Source organism: Taurulus bubalis, assembly GCF_910589615.1.
Source record: "Taurulus bubalis genome assembly, chromosome: 13".
Taxonomy (NCBI): Eukaryota; Metazoa; Chordata; class Actinopteri; order Perciformes; family Cottidae; genus Taurulus; species Taurulus bubalis.
Window position 1 is genome coordinate 11,941,481 of NC_136601.1, and position 25,653 is coordinate 11,967,133.

The window sequence follows — 25,653 nt, forward strand, 5'->3', positions numbered from 1 at the left end:
GGATGGACCATGACAAGTGTACTGTAAACATGTTTAAATGAAAACAGAAAGAGTTGTATTCATGGATAAAATTAGGTTTGTCTCTACAACACTGTGCTACCAATACGCTGGTTCTAATAAAATGAGTAGAGATTAAAATGAGCAAAAGGGACTTCGGGAAGTAAGTGAACAGTTAAAGATCAAATGCATTTAAAACTGACTGGGACCACATCAGTAACTACAACCCTGTCGAATCACACAAAGTATTCTTTATTCAAAACAAGTACATGTCAGGGGAAGACTTATTCAGAGATGTCATATGAAAATTGTTGTAGTGTTAGTTTGGTTTCCTCTCAGCCCAGGATCCTCAGTTTATAGAAAACTATAGTGCATTGTTTTTCTTTTAGTTCAGCTACAATATCATATTATCTTCTCTTGATTATGTAAAATATCTTCTTGTCCATAGGTTTAACTCGAGTAGGTAAGAGTATTCCTTCATAGCAAAGACCATTTTTATTTGTATAAATACAAAGCCACCTCTCACATCCTTCAAAAAATATCAGAATTTATCTTCAAAATCTTCAGGTAAAATGTAATATATTTCATCTTTGCAGTTTAATTAGTTTAAATAGTGTTCATGTGCTCATATGTGCTAAAATGTTAAAAAGCCTGAAAAAACACAGGGCTTTGATCTTGAACCAACCAGTGTACTAATAATCAAACTAAAGAAGGCATGAGGGACACATGGAGGTCAAGTAGGCAAGATGGAAATTAATAAAATATTTTGATCACAGAAATGATCTTAATACATGCAAGTTAGGCTGGTGATCTGTTCATCAAGTCCCTGAACAGGAGATCCAGAACTTAAATCACTCTTTGTTCTTGTTTTCTTTTTTGCCGCCAGCAAACAGATACGCGATACCCAGAACCAACGCTGTTGCCAAGCCGGCCACAGCGACAGTTTCTCCGGCCTTTCGCACCTGCAGAGGGAAACGGACATAGTTTAGTTAGTGAGCTGAGCCTTCTTCATGTCGTCACCTTCCTAAAGCAATTTTTTTACAAAAATGATTTTCTTGATTCCATCCCGATAGTATAACGGTCATAATGTCAAGAGTGTGACTTAGGCCATTTTACAAGCTTTTCAAGATGGCATTTTGAAGCTAGCATTTAAGATAACAATTTAGTTAGAATTTTTGTCAATGAAAATCTCACTCGAACATAATATTAGTAATCGTAACAGAATTTGACCGGTATGACAGTATGCCTGTTGTGCAGTGTCTAGCGGCAGCTGGTGCACCCCTATTACCTTTGGTCAAGTTTTTTGTGTTTTCTGAAAAACCTGAAAAAAGGACTTGGGCCATTATTTTAGGAAGGTGACGCTATTCAAAACTCCAGTCACTCTTAAATTCCATTTTATATGATCATTTAATGGACAGCAGTAATGTAGATTATGCTGTAGAGTCTCTATAGGAATCCACATAAGTACTCTCTTCCCCACCCCACACGGGTCCACCAACCTGACGGGATTCAGCCTTTCCGTAGCGCATCTCATTTGCAAAGTGCTCACAGTTCCCCCTGAAGACGCAGTACGGCAGCTCCTCGCCCACCTTCGCACAGGCCTCCCTCACAATGACGTGAGCTGGGCGAGACTTGTACTTCTCGTCCATGCTGTTGTTGATTTCCCACTTGTCGTTTCCCACCACGTCCCAAAGCTCCTCTTTCTTCACCAAGGCCTTCTCAGATAGAACAGACATCATACTGTTGGCGCTTGAACCCGGGCCCTCCGCTATATATCGAAAGGAGGAGAAACAGACATCACTTATGTGGATTTATGCACTTAATATTGCAACATGTTTTGTGTTTTTCAAGTTTGAGCTTAACCAAAGATATGATCTGATATTCTGAGAAAGGTTAGTTCTTGAGAGCAGCAGTCAATACAGCTGTGTGTGCCAGAGAGAGAGAGAGAGACTTACATGATGGTGCCAAGTGGACAATGAAGCCATCACCAACATACACAGCCCAGTGCTGATAGGTGGGCCGGAAGATCTCAATCAAGTCTCCAACCTCTGGTTTCTCATCATACTTGGATTAAAACAAAAACATTTTTGACTTTGGCAAACTGGACTCTCTGGGTTGAACAAAGATGAGTTGAGACTTGTATTTTTTTACTTGAAGATATTTAAATTCAATGAAATGCTACATACAGTCATACCTTGCGCACATGCTATGCAAGTTGCATAATTACATGTAATTGCTATAATAGAACAACAGCAAAAGAAAGTCCAATTGTCTATATTCTGATTAAGTGATAATGTCCTAACCAGTGTCGGGGCCATGTCCGTGTTTCTTTTGTCTGATTTTGACTGCCTTGACCTTCAGCACCTGCAGGAAAAGGAAAAAAACATAGACCAAATATTAGCACACAACATAAGACATGGAGAAGAGTAAAAGATACAGAAAGGTTAAAAAAATAACTAATTCACAATCTCTTTGATGGCACGTTTGATAGAGTTGTACTTGTTTGCCCTTGATGTATGTTAGCTCAAAGGTGTAACCCAGCAATTTAAGAATATATTTACATGTAATGCCTTGCCTATACTATATGTGTATGTGCCCTTTACGTATTATGTGCTCACAACATGACAATCAAGCATAATGTCCTCACATATGGATCATCACTTATTTACTGCGTCACTGCTGATCTTGCGTTCCAAACTGAGTGGTTCCCGCCCTGTTTCCTTTCTGAATATATTCAGATTGTCAAAATATGAATTACTTTACTTATTCATTTATTTACAATTATCTTTTTGTCCTTTATAGCTTCTATCTACATAAATAAAAAAATCCTGTTTGACTTGACAGTTTCTATTATTTAGTTTACCCTCATTAATATAAATGCGGTGGACAAAATAATAGAAACAACTGTCAGTAAAACGCCATTCAAGTAAACAGCGCCACAAACTAGAGCCTATAAAATGATCATAAAGTTTAATCAGAAACTCTGTTCAATTACATTATGTAGTTATTACCTTCATAAAAGTTAGGTTGTATTGCAGAACTATTGGAGTTAAAAAACGTTATTATAGTTAAGTGTTATAGTTATTATAGTCAAATTGTGGGAGCGGCAGCTCGCTGGCACTTTCGGTTGCTAGCTCAGCTGCCACGACTTGACAGTTACCACTGTTTGTGGCAGCTGCCACCGGTTCGGCAGTTGGCGGTTTTGAGCCTTTATTGTTCGTATTTTGACAATGCATGCCGGTTAGATTTGTGTCCGACTTGATTCCGACTTGCTCTGACGTCATGCACACGTGGTCAACGATAATCTTACGGGAGTGAGGCGGCCGCCGATTTTAGAGCCATGCGCCACAGGAGCTCTCCGCCGACTGCGTGGCCCAGTGCATGATGGGAAACGACTGGCTGCCGCCACATCAGAGAGCTGATTGGCTCTTACATCTGACAGCAAACACCACGTGTTGTAGAAAATTCAGATTTTATGTGTAGTTGTATTACTTAATACTCGATTGTTGACTATTATTCTCAGGTTTTATTTAAAAACATATATTGTGTGGTTGATAATAATAAAGCTTATTTATTTAATATATATCAAAACTAGTAGTAATATATTTCACAGGCAGACATAAAAAGAACAAAGGATGCAGCTACACACATTTCTACATACATATATATACATATATTCATAAACACATGAATAAATCCAAATGTGATCGGTAAACTACAAGTGGCCTACAGATCGGAACTAACAGGAAGTCATTGTTTCTGTGACTTCCTGTGTATATTTTGAAGACAGCTGAAAACTTGACCGCAGTTTCTTGCCAACGCCCCCTGCTGCTGCCGCCTCCTCTCGTCTGGATTCCAGGAGAGGCGCAGCTCTTTCTAACGAGTCTTTTATTCCGTGCTGTAATCGCCCCTCACGGTATACATCCCAGTCTGGGCGGTGTTTCTCTGTGGAGTTTGCATGTTCTCCCCGTGGCAGCGTGGGTACCCTCCACAGTCCAAAGACATGCAGCTCAGGTTAATAGGATACCCTTAATTGGCTGTAGGTGTGAACGTGAGCGTGACTAGTTGGCTGTCTCTATATGTGCCGCCCCCCCTGACTCAGATAAACTGTCCAGAGTGAACCCTGCCTTCACCCAAGGTCAGCTGGGATCGGCTCCAGCGGTTCTGATCACGGAATATATTGCCTGCCACAGCTAGCTGCCGCGGCCACAATTTGAGCCAGCTCTTTCTCCTTTTTTGTGTCTTATTATTAGATAACGTGAATTGTTAACCAGCACCGTATGTCTGTGTACTTTAATAAAGCGCGTCTGATTATTTAAATAACACTGTCAACCTGCTGTAATGTAGACATGCTGTGTCATTCGGTTCAAATTGTATGTTTCAACAACATGAAGGTACCCGAAAGCTAGGGATTGCTGTGTTTACGTAACCCAATGGCCTTTAACATGACAAAACACTGCGCATCACGAGAACACCGCCATGGTGACATTACAGTCACATTTGTTTAAATGGTTCACCAGGCCGTCCACTTACCGGGAAACACGATGTCCTCCGCTCGTTCTAAAATATTAGAGACCAACACTAAAAGAAACAGAAACTCAGCTGATCGTTGCTTTGTTGATCTAGAGCTCCTTCAGAATAAAAGCCTCACGCAAACGTCAAACATTCCACTCTATACTCCACAATTATCATATTTGATAATTAGCGCCTCTTTAAAACATAAGCGTACACAGTTTTTAGATTAAAGTCAAGTTTGGGGATTTTCTTTACAATTTATATATATATATATATATATATATATATATATATATATATATACATATATATATATATATATATGTATATATATATATGTATACATATATATATACATATATATATATGTGTATTATACACACAATACATTAGCTTTCATATTTGTTTGTCTTTATACTGTGAAAACCCGTGCACATCCTTGAGACAATGTTTTTGCCCATTCCATCTTTTTCGTGGCACCTACTGTTTCTTTAAACCTTTGGGTTTAAAATAAGTACAGTTTTCTTAACTAAATAAATAAATAAAGTTTTTCTGATTCTGATTCTGATTAACTGTATCTTACTTTGTTAGTTGACACAGTGATAAAGTGAGGAGATAGACAGCTACATTATTTTTGCACTTTGTGGATTGTTTATTATGTTATTGCTATGCACCACCTGCAAAGACAAATTCCTTGTACGTGAAAACATACGTGGCAATAAATGGTTCTGATTCTAAATAAATAAATGAGTCCACGCAGTACCACTAGATGTCGCAAGTGACGTTAGCTGTCAGTGTCGTTTCCCTTTTTTTTAACGACGAAGAAGTCTCAACATCCGGCTCGTAGTGCCCTTTCCATGTATTTCTGTCCCGAAATTGGACAGAGAAATCAACAAAAAAGCTGTCCCAGTTGCTCCCGTCGATGCCCCACGGCCACAAGGAGGACTTGATGTAAAGGTTTAATGTTAAAAGACCAAACAATGTCTGTGGTGTTGGACGGGAGTCCGCTGAAAGCGATGCAGAGCTCACACACTCACAGCCCGCAGTCTGCCCTGAGGTGAGTGGTAACGTCCACGGTTAGTGGAGAGGAAGCGGTTGGTCTGACAGAACAAGTACATGTACCCTCTAAAGTCAGTTTAGTATATGCTATACTAAAGTAAACTGGGTAAAGAATAGTGGGGGAGACCTTTATATGTTCCGACAGTATCCTTTCGAGCCAGCTAATATTGAAAGTTCCCGAATCAACAAAAGAAGACGTCAGGGCGAGTACTTTTCATTTAATATAGAGTATTCATGTGCTCTATTGATGGTTTAAAAAAAACCACGTGACAAGTTGTTAGATCCCCAGATTGTTTTTTTTTTTGTTGTTTTACAGATATTTTCCTGACCAACACTCACAAATTCTTTAAAATTGGACCAGTTGGAGAAAAGCTAGTATTTGTAGAGCAAATATTTTGTGTTTATTCTATACATTATTTGAATGGTATATATTTTACACTAGTGACATCAGTCATTTAGTATTGTATCAGATGTCAGAAAATAGTGGGGAACTGCCTGAACTAAGAACGTAAGCATATTCAGGTTACAGTAAATTCTGATAAGTTGGTTGCAATGTGCTTGTGCTTTTGTTATTGATACATTATTTAAATGATAAATCAATTAAAGAGTCATTTTCTATTGATCAACTAATGCTTGACCAATTGATTAATAGACAATAGATAATTTTAGAACTATATGTTTCATGTTAATTTACCTTTCTTTAAGAAATATTTAGAGCTCCATTCAAAAGCTTCATTGATAATGAATATGATTGTTCATAATCCTATTCATAATTAACCCTAAGACGGAGAAATATCTTTCTCTGTCTGGTTACAATTAGTAACAGATCTTCATGTGAAATCTAGATAAACCTTCCCTACTCACACACACAAGCACACAACTCTTTTTATTCATCCATTCATTCGTCTCATCGTTTGCTTCCACTTCCCACTTTGCCTATCATTTCATCTTGTTCACTCTTCTCCTCCAGCGCCCAGGAACTCTCCCAGGAGATCAAGTCCTTCATCAATGGCGTTGACACCGTTCAGGGCCGGAAGCTCAGTGTCCGGGAACACGCTCGCTGTGCTGTGCGCCTGCTGCGCTCCGTCCCGGCCTGTCGAGGGGCGGTGCTGGAGCATCTGAGGGGCGTGTATGATGAGCATGTTTCTGCCTTTCTGCACAACCTGGAGACGGAGAGCGATGCCAGCTCCGCAGTCAGCGCCAACCTGGAGGACATCATACAGGTGTGATGATGGAAGGATTACAGCTTCTTATAAAACTCATACCATATCTTGAAAATCATGAAGGGGTGAAAATAGTAGGCAGTTATGAAGATTAGAAAATTAAATTGATTTTATGGGCCCACAAGAGTAATAAATCCAGACCCTGCCCAATATTGCTAGCCTAGATGTTTTCCTGCATTCATAGAAATAAATGTATGTATGTATGTATGTATGTATGTATGTATGTATGTATGTATGGAAAGTCCCTGGAAAATGGTGTGAGTTATTTCTGTTTTTCTGTAGGAGGTTCATGGTGTACTGTCTGAGTTCATCTGTCTCAACCCCCGAGCCTGGGCCCCTCTGGTGTCCACCTGGGCTGTGGACTTGTTGGGCCAGCTGAGCAGCAAGCATGCCGGCCGCAGGGTGGCACCCCACTCATCCAGTCTCAACGAGCTGCTCCAGCTCTGGATGTCCTGTGCTGCCACCCGGTCCCTCATGGAGGCCTACTCCCAGTGTTTGGCCGCCATGCTGTCCTGGTGCCCTGATGCGTGTGTGGATGCGCTGTTGGACACCTCAGTTCAGCACTCCCCACATTTTGATTGGGTGGTGGCTCACATCGGCTCTGCCTTCCCGGGTACTATCATCAGCCGAGTCTTGGCATGTGGACTCAAGGACTTCTGCTCTCATGGCGCTAAGGATCAAGGGCAAATGGTGATGGTCGGGGATAAAGGCAGCAGAGTGCCAAAGATTGGCTCAGTAGTGGGAATCCTTGGACACCTTGCAGTGCACCACTCAGACAGCATCAGGAAGGAGCTGCTCAGGATGTTTCAGGAAAGCCTGAGTCCGTCAAGTCCTCTATCTCCAACTTCATCCTCAACATCTTGGGAGAGTTCTCCTCAACTTCGTCGCGCTGCAGTACCATTTCTGCTGCAGCTGGCTGCAATGTCCCCCAACCTCTTTGGTGCAGTGTCTGCGGAGCTGGTTGAGCTGCTACGCCCTCCTGTTCTGCTCCAGCTGCAGGCCTTGCTGCAGGGCATCCCCAGAGAGGAACTGGATAACATGCTGGGGCTGGCTGTCCACCTTATAAGCCAGAGCCCATCAGGAGGGTCCCGGGTCCTCCGTTTTCTGGCAGACACAGCAACCCCGGCCTCGGTCATCATGTCTGGGCCTACACCCTCCCCTCATGAAGGTGTCAGAGAAGGCTGTGATCGCCTCCTCCAGATGCTGCTACTGCATCTCCACAAACTGGTCTTCAACCGCTCAGATGGAGCCGAAGTCAACTCCCATCACCCGGCTTCCTCTCAACCCCAACGGGTCATCCCCTTCTTGGAGGAGCTGCAGTCTCACGTAGGTGAGCTCTGTGCAGAGACACTGCGACTGGAAAGGAAGCGTCACCTCTGGCTACACCAGTTGCTGTGTCTTCTGTCGGTGTATGGAGGTCCCAGCGTTGCCACCGAGGCTCTCTGCCAGCTACTCACCCAGGCCCACAACCCAGAGGAGCTGGCTCTGGCCTGGCAGCTGCACACCACACTCTCCTCCTGCATGGCAGGACTCATTCCTGCCGCTGTAGCTCGCTGTGTAGCCCAGATCCATACACACACTCTGGGGCCCAGACAGCTGAAGCAGCTGTTGCTTAATCTGGCGGCAGCGATCCAGAGTCAGGATGAGGAGAGAAGAGGAGCAGCAGGTGTTCAGTCCTCCATGGCCATCCAGGTGGGCTCAGCGGTCTCAGGACACCTCCATGATTTTGGCCCACTCCTTCTCCACGGTGACGCTTCTGTATCTCATGCTACGGTGCGCCTCCTGTCCTGTAGCCCACTCCCACGCACATCCTCCCCAGCACATCTGCTCCTGCTCTCACGTGCTGCCGTCACTCATTTCTTTATGGCGTTGCGGAGAAGAGTTGAAGGAGGAAAGGTGGGGAGAGATGGGGGACAGGCAGCCGAGGCGGTGAACTGTTCAGTCCTGCTCCTGTCCCGTTTGGCTGCGTATTCTCCGCTCACTCTCAAAGCGGTACTTCAGCAGCTGGTTGAGGGATCCCTCCATAAAGGCAACGCTGGATTGTTTGGAGGGCAGATCGCAGACATGTCTGGTGCCCCTTTGCCTTCCCCATCTGTGTCTCCTGACATCGGAGCCTCGTTGCTGGATATCAACTGTCGGTTCGGTACCATTGTCAACTTCTCTGGCAGCGTGTGGTCTGTGTTTCATGCCGGGGTGATTGGCAAAGGGCTTAAGGTCCGCACTGACACACAGCTGCCGGACCCATCTGGCGTCATGCAGGTGGGTTGCACAATTTGTGAACAGTGGCAAAATGTGGATGGCATAAGATAACAGTCGAAGCAGTCGATGCTATATACAAATTAGGAAAGAGATTTTCCCCTATGAATTGGGTCATGAATGTACATTTCAGCTATGTTTTCATTCACTTTAAAGTTGAAACTACATGTTCACATAAACATTTGACAGGAAATGAAGTATTGGGTGGAGGTAGAGCTATGTGGGTGTACCACCCAAGTAAATTCGGATTATTACACACACTACAAATATACATACATATACTATTATCTCAACTATACCTGAAAATGATAATGTGGTTATGTGTATTTAGTGTTTGATGTGCTGCAGCAGAAAATAATTTAAATGTTTCATTGTGTTTTCTCCTTCTGTAGAATGTCCAGACTCTGCTGACTGTCGTAGTCCAGTGTTGCAGCTCTTCTGGTCTCAACGGCTCTATCAGCAGCTCACGACCACCATCTGACCCAGACGAGCCGCTGCCCATCAACGCCGAGGCAGCCAAGGTTATTGCAGTTACCTTGGTGGAAAACGTCTGCCCAGATGTGGCCAATGGTGAGCTGTCCTGGCCCCCGGAAGAGCACGCCCGCACCACAGTGGAGCGAGACATCCACATTCGACGTTGCTTTGAGGCCCACCCGGTGCTCTTCCCTCTGCTTCAGGTGGTGGCAGCTGGACGCCCGGCTCTCTGCTACTGCTCAGCTGTGCTCAGAGGCCTCCTGGCCACTCTGCTAGCCCACTGGGAGGCAGCCCGCGAGGTGTTGTCCACAGACTACCCGTGGCACCTCCAGGCCTCCTGCCTCCTGGTGTCCTGCATGGGAGAGGGCCAGCTCCTGCCCCCTGTCCTGGCCAACGTCCACGAAGCCTTCCCCCACCTCACCCCCTTCGAGGTGAGGCTGCTGCTCCTGGCTGTGTGGGAGTATGTGAGAGGCAATGGACCCATGCCTCAGAAGTTTGTCTTTAGCTCAGAGAAGGGGCTGTTCTGCAGGGATTTTTCTCGGGACGGTGACGTGGCAAGATACGTGGCACCAATTCACAGTGTCCTGCATAAAAACATTGATAGATTGGGACATCTGTGCTGGCGGTTCCAGCTCTAAAGGGTTGTGTGTAGAGCAGGTAACAATAAATAAATAGACTGTAAAATAGACAGAATGCTGTGTTGCATCGCTCCAAGAGTGGACTACAAAGTTGCTTTCACTGTACTTCAGTTTTGTGTGTTTGCGTGTGTTTGTGTGTGCGTGTGTGCGCTTACCTTTTTTGTACCATATTTTTAGACTTCATACGTTTCTAACTAGTTGTTTCTGTGACAAAGACAAGAAGGCAAAACAAATGGCACACATGTATATTATGTTAATACAGAATTTTCTCCTCACAAAACACAGACTTAATGTGTGATTTTGGTTGGCAAATACAATGTAACTCAGCTAATTCACTTTTACATTGTTTTGTATCATTTTCAGATTGCATATGTTCTAAAATTGTGGCAACAAGCATGCCTTCTATCTGTTGTTATATGCCCCAAAACTGTTGTTTAAACCACTTTACAAAATAAATAATTTGGTCCTAAAATGTGTCTTGAATTGAACATCACTCTTACTACCAAAGTTTTTAAAACGCAAAATGTTATCATGTTTTTTTTTATGCATCGTGTAAATCCTCGAAGCCAGTTGTTTCCAACCTTTTTGGGGTTTGTTACTGCATCGAAGGTATTGGAGTATAGTTTGGTAAATGAAACAAATAGTGATTTTATTTTTTCTTCTTAAATGGAAGGATGACAAGGGGAAATAAAAAAGTAAATGAAATTGTGTAATCCATATTTATCTTGAGGAGCCCCAGATAGGGAATCACTGCTTTATGTAATAATAAAATAAAATATGAAACCATATGACGATTCACAAAGTTAGGACTGATTCCATGACTGTTGAGGTGGATTGCATTTGCCTGTATACGTGTTTCCACCACTTATACGTTATGCATTGGTTGGAAATTAACCCAGGATACGTGTGTGCACTTCAGTGACTGGAGTTTAGAGATGACGTGTCGGTCCCCTGATGAGTTCACGCAGCTAAACACCGCCCCCTCTTATCTTGAACCCCTCACCCAATTTACATCCTCTTTTTAGCACCAACCAGATACAACAATGATAACCACGATTAAGTTCAATCAAACTCCATGCGGTATTTGTTAAAATCGTGTAATTGAATTCACATTATCTGTATTAGTTTAGAGAAAATAAAGTCAATATTTCAGTTACTTATTGACGATCTTTGTCGCGGACTGAAGTGGGCGGAGTCAAGCGGTAGCATAATCAAGATGGCCGCCTTCACTGAGAGGTAAGACAAAGCAGGTCCGCCGTTACACCGCGGATTTATCATTCGTTTGATATATTATCAGCGCGCCAGATGCCAGAGATTATCTCTGTGGGTACACACCTAGCAGACATGTAAGCAAACGTACTGTTTCAAAGTGTAACGGCCGACAGGGGGAATTGTAACGTTTCTGGAAAAGTCTAGATCTCCTCCAATTGAATTAACCGCTAACGGATTGACAGTTCGCCTCTTAGCAAGGTTAGCACGCTATTACGATCCCAATATATTTCTAATTAACGACACCGCCGCTGTCAGACAACAGGCGTTAGCCCGTCTGTAATAGACCGGCGCTTTATTGTGGTAACATTTGTAATTTGCGTCTGTTTTCTGGTGTCTTTTTTTTCCCCTCCAGAGATACGATCGCATGCTAGCTAGATTGATCCCACATTAGCCGATACTTTAGCTAACTCTGTCTTCTGGCATCATTTCAAGCACATCGTACGTCTTTGGGAGAAATGTAAGGCCCGGAAATACGTCTTTATATGCAGGCTCGGGCTCTAACATTGAACATTAGATTTTTGTCTGCTGTTTAAAATGTTAATATATGCACAGTTTGTAGCTGCAGCATGACGAGGAAACGGGAAACGGGTTCGTTGCCTGATACTTTTTCAGATGCTGCCTTTCAGTTGGGGACACGTTTGACCATTACAGAGAGATCAGAGTCCGTGTGTGTATGTCTGTTGAACCGTAACCCCTGTATACGTACTCACGTCCTCCTGAGTAAATACGTGGACATTGTTCAAACAAATTATTTGGAGAGGTGACGATCTAGACTTTACGTTGTCTCTTTGATTGTCTCTGTAGGATGGCGCCTGTCTTGGTGCTCTGGCTGGTGATGTCCCTCAGTGGGACGTGGGCTGTGGACAAGGGCAACTTCAAGACCTGTGACCAGAGTGCCTTCTGCAAGTTAGTGCAAATAAAAAAAATAATACATTTACTATCCTATAGTTGGTGTTGCAACAAAAGCACACAGTTACTGATTCATCACCGGTGTCCACTTTTGTTATTATAAGGCGTCAGCGAGCTTTGAAGACTGGTGAGTCGCCCTATCGAGCCCTGCTGGAGACCATGGAGTTGACCAACACCAGACTCACGTTGCAGCTCATCAATGACAACAATAAGGTAAATCACACATACAGAAGCAGTTCACATTGAGCAAAATTATGGCTGCCCTAACGATAAGGCACTAACGGCATTACATCAAGTCTTGTTTGTACTTTAAATCACAAGAGCTGCGATTTTGAATTCAACTGTTTACTAAAATTGTAAACCTGTTATTATGTAAACATAAGTTACCACTTTCCCTTCTTTGTGGTATTTAAACCAAATGCCTATAAGGCCAATTGACTGAAATGTAAAAAAAAAAAAGGCCTATGCCTGAACCTGTTTGCCACCTTTGCTGTAGTGTTTATGAGACGATAATGAAATTCTTCTGCACCCTCTTTTGCTTCTCCTCATTCTCCCTCCTTATCCGCTGACCCCTTCACCTCCTCTCTTTCTGCATTTGTCTCAGGTGCGTCTGCTACTTGAGCTCTACCGTCTGCAGGGAAACATAACAAGGGTGAAGATTAACGAGCTGAAGCCGCTGAAACCTCGCTATGAGGTCCCAGACGTGCTCATCAGGGAGCCGACTACTGAGCCGTAAGTCTCCCATGAGTGTTATTGACTGTGTAGGGTGGCTGGAGGTTTTGATATTACTGAATCAAAGCTATAAAAGCAAAATATACACTTTTCTGTGTGCTGTCTTGCCATTTTCAGTATTATTCATTGAGCCCAAAATCACAAATTTGTCTTGCGTGTTCTATTCGGCTCAGAAACTGGCCAAAAAGCGTTATCACTCTTCCAGGACATTACAATATGGAAAAAGAGAATGATAATTTAGAACTTTTTCAGTCATAACATTTTGACATGTCACAGAAAGCAGAAGTGTAAATAATCAAATGATTGATGGCTGTATTCCAATTAGCTGCTTCAGTGTCAGGGTTCTGGTATTGTACATGCGGGCTTACTAGGACACTTGAATAGAACGGAGGCATTGTTAATGCTATTAATACCTGTGCCCATAGGCATGTATGTATGTATGTATTTGACTGTAAATATGTCAAGAAAATGAAAGTATCAGCGTTCCACTGAAGGTCGAAAGTACTCACGGTGACATTTTTCCAGTAAAACAAGAGTCCAGATGAAAAACAGCCAGCCTTTTCAGATAATTGCTTTCTGTCTTTATCTGTCTCATTTCAAATAAATTTCCAACCTTGAAATTTGGTTCGCTTGGATTTAATAAGACAACCCTGAAGAATTGAGATGGAGAATGAGTAGATAGTAATAGAATTCTTTAATTTTTCAGCTTCACTTTTGTTTTTCTGAACCAAATTCTCTCTTTAACTTCACCTCCTCTCTCTTTCTCGCTCTCTCAGCCTGTCTCTCCTGTCTCAGGACGAGAACGGGGTGGTGCTGTCACTGGGGTCGGAGTCTCAGAGGGTCATCGTCAGTGCCCGGCCCTTCCGGTTGGACATCATGGAAGGGCGAGATGTGCTGATGTCTCTGAACTCGCGCGGCCTGCTGGCCTTTGAGCACCTGAGGATGCGCAAGGACACGTGAGAAACCTTGCATGCATTCACATTGACAAATGCTAGCCTTCTCTTTTAATCCACATCCTCACTCAGTGGATGATTTAGATTTTTGTTCCCATGAAATGGTTTGTTTTTTAAGTATTGTCTCTGACTCGTTGTTCTGTCCTCTTCTCCCTATCATCCTAGTTTCTCCTATAAAGTAACTAGCACAGTGGCTAGCGTGTGGGATAATATCAAGAGGTTATTCTCTAGGTAAAGACCCTTAAGATTTGTAAGTGTGTATTATGTTCCTTGTGCTAATGCTGCCAACAGTGACAAAAATTCTAGGAACTCCCATCACACCAAATGCAGTGTTTGCCCTCCAATAAATGTGACTGAGCGTGAGAGCGGGGTGTGGCTGAGTGTGTGTGTGCATGTCGATGTTTAATTAAAGGGTTAGTCAAGCCTCCTGTTATCATCCTCCATATTTTTTTAAGGATTATTTAAACTAATGACAAATTAATTGACACTTAAGATTTCGATTTTTCGTCTCATTTCATGAAACAAGGGAAAAATCATCCCGATAATGAAAAAACGTATTCATCTGAATGATGTAGGGTCTGCTGTACGATCCAGTGATTTTTACTGTCTTGTCAGATCAGTGTCCACTTAACTGAATTGTCTACGTAGTGTCACTCCAGCAGATCTAACTCTAACATTATAACTGCATGACTGAATGTGTGTCGCTTGCTCAGCTCGTAGTGAGCACTAAATGCGAGAGATGAAATGTAATAGTGGCAGCAGGTGTGCACCAGTTTCGACGGCACATAAAAGTAAAGCTTTTTTTGTCTTCACACACGTGTAGTTTGAGTCCCACTAGATAGTTGGTGTCTTATTTTCCAGTACGGCAGCCCAGTTCCCAAACCCAACGGCAACATCTCTCTTTGTGGTTATACTTCAGTTTGCATTTTAGTTAAAAGTTTTCAAAATATTTGAAACCTTTTCTGCATTTCTTTCTGGTATGGTGCTTCTTTTGAGCTCGAAACCATAGACTCATTATTGCGGAAAGACAGCTTTTGTAGGCACCTTCACCATTGTTGTGTTTGTTGTGCGTTGTGCATTGTACAGTCCTGCACTGATTTATTTATTTGTTCCTCCCCGGTTTGGTTGCAATTTAAAATGGAGGCTAAATCAATAAATAATGTAAGAGTGAAACTGTACAATGCCAATTCATCATATTGAGACCAAACTTAAAACGTTGCCTTGGTGAACCTTCAGCTTTTGTACAAAAACACAGTTTGAGCCTCAGTACTGATCCAACTACTGTTAACATTCACATTGTAGCTGGGGGGTCGTTACATAAGTCCATTTGCCTGGTATGTTTAGAAACTAATAATGAAGAGAAACTTTACTACATGTATTTATTACTTTAGAACTGCATATGTAAAAGCAGCGGCTTGCCAGAGTCTGATACATTGCCTCATGATTTCACTTGACTCTGCTTCGGTAGCGTGCACTTTTGGGGGTCAAGTTGCATTGTGGGTAATGTAGGTCCCTCTTGAAGAAGAATATGTGGAATAAAAAACACTATCTCTGGTTCAGCTGCATCAATTTTTTTATTTTATTTTTCAGTCCATCATGAGTCTGTTAATGTTAAAATGCTTTGTTAGTTGAGTTCTCTCCAGACTCCCCACTCACTCACCTCTTGCGGCGCAACACAGACTGTGCTACTCAAGAGCCTTGTTTTTCCGCTGAAATGTGAATATATCCACAGCTGTATGTGACTACCAAATGTCGGTGTAATGCTATGGCCTTGATTACACCATGGTATACTGGGGATCCACTGGATACCAGTTGGTTCTGTAAGGAGCCTGGTGTCTGTTAAAAGCAGCATCCTCTCGAGATCCAGTCCCATAATGACTTGCTTGAAATAGCCACAAGGTAGGGAGTTGCTCAGTCCCCTTTGTCATTACAGTTAAGTCAATCAAGTCTTTCTAGCTCATTTGCTAGTTGTCAATGTGGAGTCAGGGAGTATTCACCAACCTCCCAGTTTTGTATGTCTTTTCCTTTCATCATGGTTTAATTATAACCCCATATTTTCTTCCAAGACAGCATGACTTTTCCAAAGGGACACATCTTTATCTTTTCTGTAACTCCTTTCTTCCCCCCCCCCACCCCTCCACCCTTCCACCCCCGCGCCATGCTTTGTGCCATGGAGCAGTCAGGTAGACCCAGAGGGCGAGAAGAAAGATGAGGCTGATTCGGCAAGCCAGGCAGAGGTACTACACACTAAAATACCGTTTATGTTGCGCTTCCCCTCTTTATTTTAAGTGCACCATTTCTGTGCGGTATCTTCTCTTGTAAATTATGTCACTGTTCTTCCTGTTTGCCTGCCAGAAAGCAAAGGAAGAGGAAGAGAAAGTAGAAGACGGGATGTGGGAGGAAACATTTAAATCTCACTCAGACAGCAAACCTAATGGTAATCATTTCAATTAGTTAATTCAGTTGGATGAATTACTGTTGCCATGATACCTGCATTAAGGGTTAACTCGCATCAAACTGAAAATCTGTTGATCTTGCCTCACAGGTCCATCTGCTATTAGTTTAGACTTTTCGTTGCCGGGTGTTGAGCACGTCTACGGCATCCCAGAACACGCAGACACCCTCAGGCTTAAAACAACCGAGTGAGTGGCAACAACAAGTCCTGTTTCACGTACAAAATGAAGATGGAATTTTAACTTCCTTTTGATATTGATTGGTACATGGTCAGTGGTCTCCTCTGCATTGGATCAAGCCTGAGTGTGTATTTTCCTGTTTCAGGAATGGAGATCCATATCGGCTCTATAACTTGGATGTGTTCCAGTACGAGCTGTACAACCCTATGGCCCTTTATGGCGCTGTCCCAGTCATGTTGGCCCACAACGCCCAGCGAACCACAGGCATCTTCTGGCTCAATGCTGCTGAGACTTGGGTGGATATCAGCTCAAACACAGCTGGAAAGGTATGTCCTTTCTTTCTTTTTCCTTAGTTCCTTGGACTTGAGTCAGTAGTGAATGTCTACTGCACCAAAGCTCAGCGCTTCACTCACTCACTTTTGTCTCTTTCCAGACCGTGTTTGGAAAAATGTTGGATTACGTTCAAGGCTCTAGCGAGACTCCACAGACGGATGTGCGTTGGATCTCTGAAAGCGGCATCATTGATGTCTTCATCATGCTTGGGCCAACACCCAAAGATGTCTTCTCTCAGTATGCCTCCCTCACAGGTAGGAAGCATGCTTTATTTCCCATGTTTTCCCAGGACTCAAGAGTGCTTTAGGTTGGGTGCAAAAAAGTGTCACTTTTAATGCATGTTCTGAATACTAAAGTTAGAGGATCTGTTTTCTCAATTTTAAATTTTTTTCAATTGAATCAACCACTTATGTTATAATAAAGATAATGTAATTTATTTGTTGATTTACAGCTAGCTGTTTCACTTCAATTAAGTTAATTAATCACAAACAAAATTACCGTTACAAAAAAAACTTTGACAGTTCAGACATTAATAGCAAAGGCATTGGCTCAGCTTATCAAGACTGTAAAATCAACTTATTTCTCCCTGTATCCACCAAAAATAAACTCAAGATAAAGTTGGCTGTTTTACCACCTGGTACCAGTCTGGGTATCTGCATAGCCAAATAAAAGATCAGCGTTTGAGTGACTTCCTCGGTCTCAGTTCCTCTCCTCATGTCTTATCTTCTTCTGCTGTCATCCATCAGGCACCCAGTCCTTCCCTCCCGAAGCGGCTGTGGGCTACCACCAGTGCCGCTGGAACTACAACGACCAGGAGGACGTCACTTCAGTGGATGCGGGCTTTGACGAGCACGACATCCCTTATGACTACATCTGGCTTGACATTGAGCACACGGACGGCAAGCGCTACTTCACCTGGGATCCACACAAGTTTGCAACACCAAAGGAAATGCTGCAGGGTCTCGTGGAAAAGAAACGCAAGGTACATTATAGAAATAATCCCAACGTCCCAGCAGACAATATTAAGATCCACTATTTTGTTGGTTTTCTTGCCAGAAATTCTCCAGTGTCTATTTTACTTTATATCTCATGTCACCTGCAATCTCAGTAAAATAACCTGCAGGCACCTTCTTGACAGGGCAGACACATATACTTTCAAGACCTTCTGCTCAGTCTTCTTTCTTTTCTTTTCTTTTTTTTATATAGATGGTGGCCATTGTGGACCCTCATATCAAAGTAGACAGCAACTACAAGATCCATACTGAAATCCAAAATCGGGCTTTCTATATCAAGAACAAAGATGGTGGAGATTACGAGGGCTGGTGCTGGCCTGGTAAGAGACTGACAACTTTGCAGTAATCTACCAGAAAATGTTTAACAATGCATTTGTAAATATTATTCATGAACTTACTCTTAGTTGAGACACATTGATAGTAACATGTTGCTCAGTGTGCAGAGATTATTTCTCTCATTCCTTTCTCTGCTTCGGATGATGTCCTTTAGGTAGTGCTGGCTATCCAGACTTCACTCGTGCAGACATGAGGGACTGGTGGGCCAGCATGTTTGCCTACGATCAGTATGAGGTGGGTCTGAAGGACACTTGTCTCTCTGTTGCTCAGCTAAAGTCAAACGGGTCACTAATTTCCACGTGTGCAAGTGAGATATTGAACGTTTAGCATGTTGGATGTTGATGTGTGCTAGTTTGTTATAAAAATGGCAATAATTTAAAACGAGCACATTGATAAACATTCAATCTTTTTTATTTAACTGGAGAATATCATATGTTCTTTTTCTGCAAAACCCAGTGACATTAAAATATTCTCACCTGGGAGCTGCCAACCATAACCCCGCTTTTCTTCTGTTGGCCAGTGACTCTACATTTTTAGGCATCTGAAAGGATGTTTCATTTGTAATTTCTGCGCACAGGTTCATCACCTCATGGATTTAAAATAGCACTTTTCCATTAATATAGTTTGTCTGGCCTCAAGACTTGCATCCACAATCTCTGTGCTCTCTCCAGGGTTCCATGGAGAACCTGTATACATGGAACGACATGAATGAGCCGTCCGTCTTTAACGGGCCAGAGGTGACCATGCACAAGGACGCGATGCACGGAGCCTGGGAACACCGAGACGTGCACAACTTGTATGGCTTCTATGTGGTGAGTGCACACAATCCGTCTATGACTTAATGTCAAAGACTGAACATTTCATCCTCATTGTTTTCAGTCTGGTTGAGTATTCATGCATGAATGTAACTACTGTCAGGTGGGCCACTGTAGTTGATTTATCGCAGAACATTTCAGCAAAACATTTCAGTTTGTATTCAAGTTTGAAAAATCCCACAAAGAAACCATTAGAACAGAGTGATTAACACAAAAAAACAAAAAAAGCACTGATTTATGATGTGTACAACCCACAGCAAATGGCCACAGCGCAGGGTCTGATCCAGAGGTCAGGGGGAGTGGAGCGACCGTTTGTCCTGACCAGAGCCTTCTTTGCTGGTTCACAGCGCTACGGTAAGCAATTTACAGATAATACTTTGCTTTCTTCCTGCTTAGAAATCTTTCATGGCAGGTTATTTTAGGCACAGGACCTTGACTGTTGAAGTGTGTTTGCGTCTGTAGGTGCTGTGTGGACGGGAGATAATGCTGCTGAGTGGGACCATCTGAAGATTTCGATCCCCATGTGTCTGAGCCTGGGCCTGGTTGGAATCTCTTTCTGCGGCGGTGAGTTTGTCCCTTTAGTCGCCATTAACTGACCTTGATTTAAACAAAATATCACCCCAAAAAATATTCAGAGATCTTCTGAGAATTTTTGGGGCTGGCTTTTACAGCCAGTGTATTTTAGGTATATGCAAAAAGATTTTAAAACACAATTAATACAATGTGTATTTCCTCATGGTTAAATCTTCGTATACACCAGTAGGTACTAGTCTAGAATATGGACATATCCTCATTATGTTTCAGAACATTTTATTAAATATACCCATACAATCAATTAACTGTGAAATGGAAAATAGTGCTCTGCAGAGATGTGTATTTAGGATGTTATAATTAAATAGCCAGAACCGACATTAGCTGCCTGAGTTGCATGACTAGCAGGTCAGGATTGTGATGCCTAAAAAAGAAATGCATTTAATCAGTATTCTGAAAATAATTTAACTTAATTCTCCGAACAGTGTTTGTTAATATCATGGAAACGTGCACTGATAAACTGCATGAGTTATTACCATGGTGATCGTACCGGTTCCCTGGGTAATCTAGCTGCAGTTATATAAAGCAGTTGTGCTGGCTGTATGTGTGAAGCTCATGATCAGGTGTGTTATGTCAATGCACCTGCATTAAATGAAGTTGATTTAGTAAAAGAAAGAAACAAATTCCCCTGCGGTTCCAACCATTGGTTCTACAACTAGAAGATTGCGGTTGCTCTTTTTATTTATGTCCCTCTCTGACACTAACACTGACCCCATCTGTCTCACAGCTGACGTTGGTGGTTTCTTCAAGTCTCCGAGCTCCGAGCTGCTGGTGCGTTGGTACCAGACGGGAGCGTACCAGCCGTTCTTCAGGGCCCACGCCCACCTGGACACCCCTCGCCGAGAGCCCTGGCTGTTTGGTCCGGAAAACACGGCACTGATCCGTGAAGCGGTACGCCAGCGCTACACCCTGCTGCCCTACTGGTACCAGCAGTTCTACCACGCACACCGCACAGGACAGCCCATCATGAGGTGAGGACAGGGCAGGGAACATTGGTTGTTTCATCTTGCCTGTATAAAATCAGCACCAATCGTTTAAAGGAATGGAAATTCTAACTATATATGTTCCCTAATCTGACTTATTATATATAATATCCCAATGCACAGAAATACTTATTGACGGCAGATTTCAGTAATTTGTTTTGATGCAGATGAAAATATTTTCAATCTCTCTTTCAGACCACTGTGGGTGGAGTATCCTCAGGATCCTGCTACGTTCGCTCTGGATGACGAGTTCTTGATCGGTAAAATGTCGCAAGACGACACTAAAAAAATAAATTTTACTTTAAGTGTGTCAGAAAGAGGCCACGGGGCTTCCCCTTTTTTAATAGTTTTACCAGAATATAGTGGTGTCCTCTGCCTAGTTGGATCAGATCCATCATTAAATCACTTTATGGGTTTTGTTTTTAAATCTGTGTCTGAAGGTCAAAGTGCCTCCAACTATTTAGCAATTTCATTATAGAATCTCTGCAGCTCGGTTGTCCAAATCTGCACATGAATAACAGTTCTGCAACTGGGGAACAGCTGAGGTACATGAAGACAAACTACGATGAAAACTAAAATCAATTGTGACAGCAAGACAGACGTGGTTTAAAGCGGTTATCAGATTCACTGACGCTACTTCACTCTGCAGGGAGAGACCTGTTGGCGCACCCAGTCACTGAGGAAGGAGCGAGGGGAGTCACCGCCTACCTACCTGGCAAAGATGAGGTAAGAGGAAGAAACATGGAAGCTTTAACCCATATTACAATTACTGTATCTTTCTGTTGGGTTCAGGCGGAAGCTCAGTGTTACAATGTAATGGTTCAGTCAAGAAAAGGTCTTTTTATAGGACATGACTGCTGATTCAAGTGTTGTTGGTGATGAAGAAACCTCGTCTAAACTTGTATTCCTCAGGTTTGGTTTGACGTCCACACCTTCCAAAAGCACAACGGGGCCCAGAGCCTTTACATCCCTGTCACCATGAGTTCTGTAAGTTCTGTCCACATCCTTTTAATGGTTAGTATTTTCATCATATCCTCGAGTGTTAATATGGAGCTTTCTGTCTTCGTTTCAGATCCCCGTGTTCCAACGTGGCGGCTCCATTATTCCCCGGAAGAGTCGAGTTCGCAGGTCCTCCTCCTGCATGATAGACGATCCCTACACTTTATATGTGGCTCTTAACCCCCAGGTAACTCAAACGTTCACACCCTGAAGACGGCTCCAAAACTCTCACCCACTGCGTTTTTTTTGTCTGTTTATTCACTTATGTATGTTTGGAAATTTACACAGCTGCTGTGTCAGTAAATGAGGGGGAAAAAACATCAATTAAAAGGAACCGTTCACAGTTCAATTTATAAATCATGTGCATAGAGAAACACTCTTGGAAAAGTGTTCGAGAGAAAATATATAAATACAAATGCCTTTCAAGAAACGCATGTTAGTTTGGTCCAAATTCACAATTCAGTACAGCGCCATATTAGTTTGGTAATCTGAAATAAATCAGAAGCCCATCGGTTTAGAAGTATTTCTGTTTATACATGGAGTTTTGTCATTTTTTTTCTTTAATGTACACATCATTATTCTGTCTTGCCAGTGCTGTAGTGTTGGAGGCAGGAGTTTGAGCCAAGATTTTCCATTTCAGGGATTGCTCCTCTTAATATAAAACGGATCTAGTTGTAAATAAGTCTTCATCCGCTGCTATTTTGACATGTTGTATTGACCTACTTGGTGTTTTGACCGTTTCTTTGACAGAGAACTGCAGCGGGTGAACTCTACATAGATGATGGCCACACCTTCAACTATGAAAAGAAGGAGTTCATTCACAGAAAGCTCTTCTTTGCCAAGAACATGCTCTCTTCTGTGTGAGTGATCATTATTCACCTGCTTCTTTTTAAGCAAAAATGACTGTTAGATATTTTAATACAGATCAGATCTTTGATACAGATATAACACTGTGAAACATTTATGATTTGTTTCATCAGGTTTATGTAATAATTGTGGTGTTGTACAGATATTAAGTCCATGTCTCTGCTCGGTTCACAGGAACCTGGCTCCAGATGCCCAGTTTTCCACCCGCTCCTGGATTGAACGCATTGTCATACTGGGAGCCAGTAAGCCCAGCAAGGTTACGCTTAAGACTGCTGGTGAGTGCAATATACAGGATTTCACTCACAAGTCGATGCTCATACGTGTTTTTCATTTAAAGTTCTAGACTGTGTACTGACTGAAGGAATCTGTTCAACAGCATTTTAATCATTTAAATAATTTGACAATTTAAAAACGGTCCAGTGAAGAGGAACAATCCTCCTACTAACCTTTAATTTCAATGCAAGTGTTTGTAACTTTCTCTAATAACTAAAGTAGCATGTTTTTATTTTTGAGTGCCAAGTGAAGATTTGTTAATATAGGTGATTGAAAATTTGATACAACTTTTACAATTGATATTTCAGGAATATCAAGTTTGCTTCTCGGGTCTCATTTATATTTAGCTGTTTAACAACGACAGCCAAAACTCACTTTTTTTAATTTTTTTTTTATGAAACTCAAATACCATTTTGTGTGGATAACTAAACTTTAGGTGCATTTGAACTTCAGACAGGTTTGGAGAATTTAAACTATGAAAGTGTTAGAAAATGTCTGTGAACCGGTTTGCTGCGGTTCGCGCTTCAGAACTTGGTTGTTTTCACTTTGGGTGGCGTATCCTGGAGGTTGTTTTGCACCCTCAGGATTAGAGTTTGTTTCATCCCTGTTTTTTTCTTTTTAAAGATTGGCCACGTGAGACCAGGATGAGATTCTCGTACCCTTTTCGCTCTCACCCGTCTCTCTTTGTGTTTTGCAGATGGTCAGGAGAGCCAGCTGGAGTTTGACTTTGATGCATCCATGTCGGTGTTGACTCTTCGTAAGCCCGGCATGAATGCAGGGTTAGATTGGAATGTGATGCTTCAGTAACCATGGAGACAGGAGAGGAGGTGCAAGAGGGGAAACTGACTGAAATGGATTAAATATGAGAGGGGACCCAAGGTGCCGATGAACAAGACTAACCACAGCGACAAGACAACAGGATAGCCACCATAGAAAATAAAGGACATAAACACACAACACATTGAATACACACACACACCTGTCTGTCGAACATAGCCACGTAGCGTCGTTGCCATGTCCCTCTTGTGTTCAGTCACACTGTAATACCTAGCAACAAAGGAGATTACTACTAGATAGATAATTATGTTTGTCACATTTACAAATAGATAACAATTGAGAAAAATGATGTCATTGTAATGAAACTTCTGGGTAAAGAAAGAAAACATGCGGGCCCACTTTTTTTATTGTCCAATTTGTTGTCCATCATTACTGCCTCAGAAGAAAGATCACTGAGGGATTGTTTGCTATTTAAATGAAGGTTCACATTCAAAGCACATGCTCCACCTGCTGGTGATTCCCTTTCTCTGTTTCTGGCTTGATAATCTTTAAATACTCTTAAGCCAAGCATTTCAATCAACTCAGAACTCGACCTTCTGTACTCGTGCCACATTTCATATATTTTGGAGGGCTTGCCAACAATCAGCTGTGTGGCTCTACACGTAACTTTCATCCTGCTGTAAAATGGGAAGAAATGACAATCTCTCACCAATTCTGACCGGTAAATTCTTGTCAAATGTCTCCCACAGGCCGTCAATGATGAATTTGTGTGTATGGAAATGATTGATTTATCATCGCTTTAACATGGAAGTGATTGGGTTGTTAAAATGCTGCACAGAGATTTTCAGCTGTTGGGAATCACTTCAGGGGACTGAACCACTGATGTTTGCGGATCATCCTGTTGACGTGCTTTCTTTATTTTATTGAGTTCTTTCCCAGCTTTGTTTACTAGATTATTTTTAATGCACTTAAGGAAGAGTGAGAACTTTAATAAAAGTTGTTTAGATTTTCACATGTTTCTAGATGTCGAGGTCATCCAGGATTTCCAGTGTGTCATTTGGATCTTAATGAATGGTTAAAATCTAATCCTTTTAAAGGTGTTTTACTAGCAAATGTTCATTTAAAGCCTTTTGATTTACATAACAAATAACTCCTAAATGCTCACAGAGCACTCATAAATATTCAAATGATTCTCTGGAGACCCTGGATTACCGAATCATTGGACCTTTTAGGGGTGTTGTTATGAATTTGTCTTGATTGTTTTATGATCATTAATGTACATGTTGCTGCAATTTTGTTGGTGATGGCTTGAATTGGTGGAAATGTAAGTGAAGGAACAAACTCAAAGTTGTCAGATGTACTAAAAGATAGACCAAGTAAAAATAAAGTTGACCAAATGTAAAGTACAAATTTTAAGTACTGGATTTTATTCACTTTTGTTTTGATCTATTTTAAACGTGTTACGCATCTTAAAGAAAGTTAAAAAGAATGTTTTCTATGTGCAGTTGGAGTGCACATTTAGACATTTGTCACAGTAAAATCACAGGTACCAGTTGATGATGTGAAGTCTTTGACTAGTGGAGAATGTCAATTTTTTTATTTAATCATGCAGTGTCTGTGATTACTAGAGCAGTGGTTCTCCTTTACAATGAGATCCCAGCACATTGACTGCATTGATTAATGGAGTCTTCACAGACTATAACACACACAAGGTTCCATTTTACCAGGAATCATTTGCATCTGTAAACCCAGGTCCTCTTTACACATTGGCTGTGTTACTGTGCGCCCATAGTTTCTTAATTGCAGAAATCTGAAAAGGTTTTTTATTTCATATTTCATATTTGCCCTTTAGCTTGCAAATAAGAGGGAAACGGATCATACACAATTACATTTAGACAATTGTACAATTACTTGTACGACAAATTATGTTTGAACCCTTTATGATCAGAATTAGAAATGGTGTATAAACATCTAGAACCTGAAGAGCATTACATATGTCAGGTTG

General features: G+C 42.0%; 3 protein-coding genes across 4 annotated transcripts; 2 read left to right on the forward strand and 1 right to left on the reverse strand.

Moving 5' to 3' along the window:
- Nucleotides 1–228: 228 nt before the first annotated feature.
- LOC306745473 (phospholipase A and acyltransferase 3-like) lies at nt 229–4,602 on the reverse strand. 2 transcript variants are annotated; one of them, XM_079228265.1, is made up of 5 exons: nt 4,531–4,602; nt 2,301–2,361; nt 1,953–2,061; nt 1,497–1,765; nt 229–959 (listed from the first exon to the last, which is right to left on the reverse strand). In XM_079228265.1, the coding sequence occupies exons 2-5, from the start codon at nt 2,313–2,315 to the stop codon at nt 849–851; spliced, it is 504 nt and encodes a 167-aa protein (XP_079084391.1). In that variant the 5' UTR covers nt 2,316–2,361; nt 4,531–4,602; the 3' UTR covers nt 229–848. The 2 variants fall into 2 exon arrangements, with proteins under 2 accessions (XP_079084391.1, XP_079084392.1); XM_079228266.1 differs by lacking the exon at nt 4,531–4,602 and adding an exon at nt 3,308–3,352.
- An 872-nt stretch (nt 4,603–5,474) lies between these two features.
- On the forward strand, nt 5,475–10,623 carry ints5 (integrator complex subunit 5; the record flags this gene model as incomplete). The annotated part of the gene is made up of 4 exons (XM_079229009.1): nt 5,475–5,569; nt 6,542–6,794; nt 7,077–9,053; nt 9,443–10,623. The coding sequence occupies 4 exons, from the start codon at nt 5,475–5,477 to the stop codon at nt 10,160–10,162; spliced, it is 3,045 nt and encodes a 1,014-aa protein (XP_079085135.1). The 3' UTR covers nt 10,163–10,623.
- A 755-nt stretch (nt 10,624–11,378) lies between these two features.
- On the forward strand, nt 11,379–25,045 carry ganabb (glucosidase II alpha subunit b; the record flags this gene model as incomplete). Its single annotated transcript, XM_079229128.1, has 25 exons — nt 11,379–11,398; nt 12,239–12,340; nt 12,448–12,556; nt 12,948–13,075; nt 13,852–14,031; nt 14,194–14,259; nt 16,208–16,265; nt 16,384–16,465; nt 16,574–16,670; nt 16,807–16,987; nt 17,095–17,248; nt 17,741–17,976; nt 18,201–18,327; nt 18,498–18,577; nt 19,015–19,155; nt 19,416–19,512; nt 19,621–19,722; nt 20,477–20,720; nt 20,928–20,992; nt 21,382–21,458; nt 21,645–21,719; nt 21,805–21,918; nt 22,482–22,591; nt 22,773–22,873; nt 23,569–25,045. The coding sequence occupies 25 exons, from the start codon at nt 11,379–11,381 to the stop codon at nt 23,676–23,678; spliced, it is 2,856 nt and encodes a 951-aa protein (XP_079085254.1). The 3' UTR covers nt 23,679–25,045.
- Nucleotides 25,046–25,653: the final 608 nt, after the last annotated feature.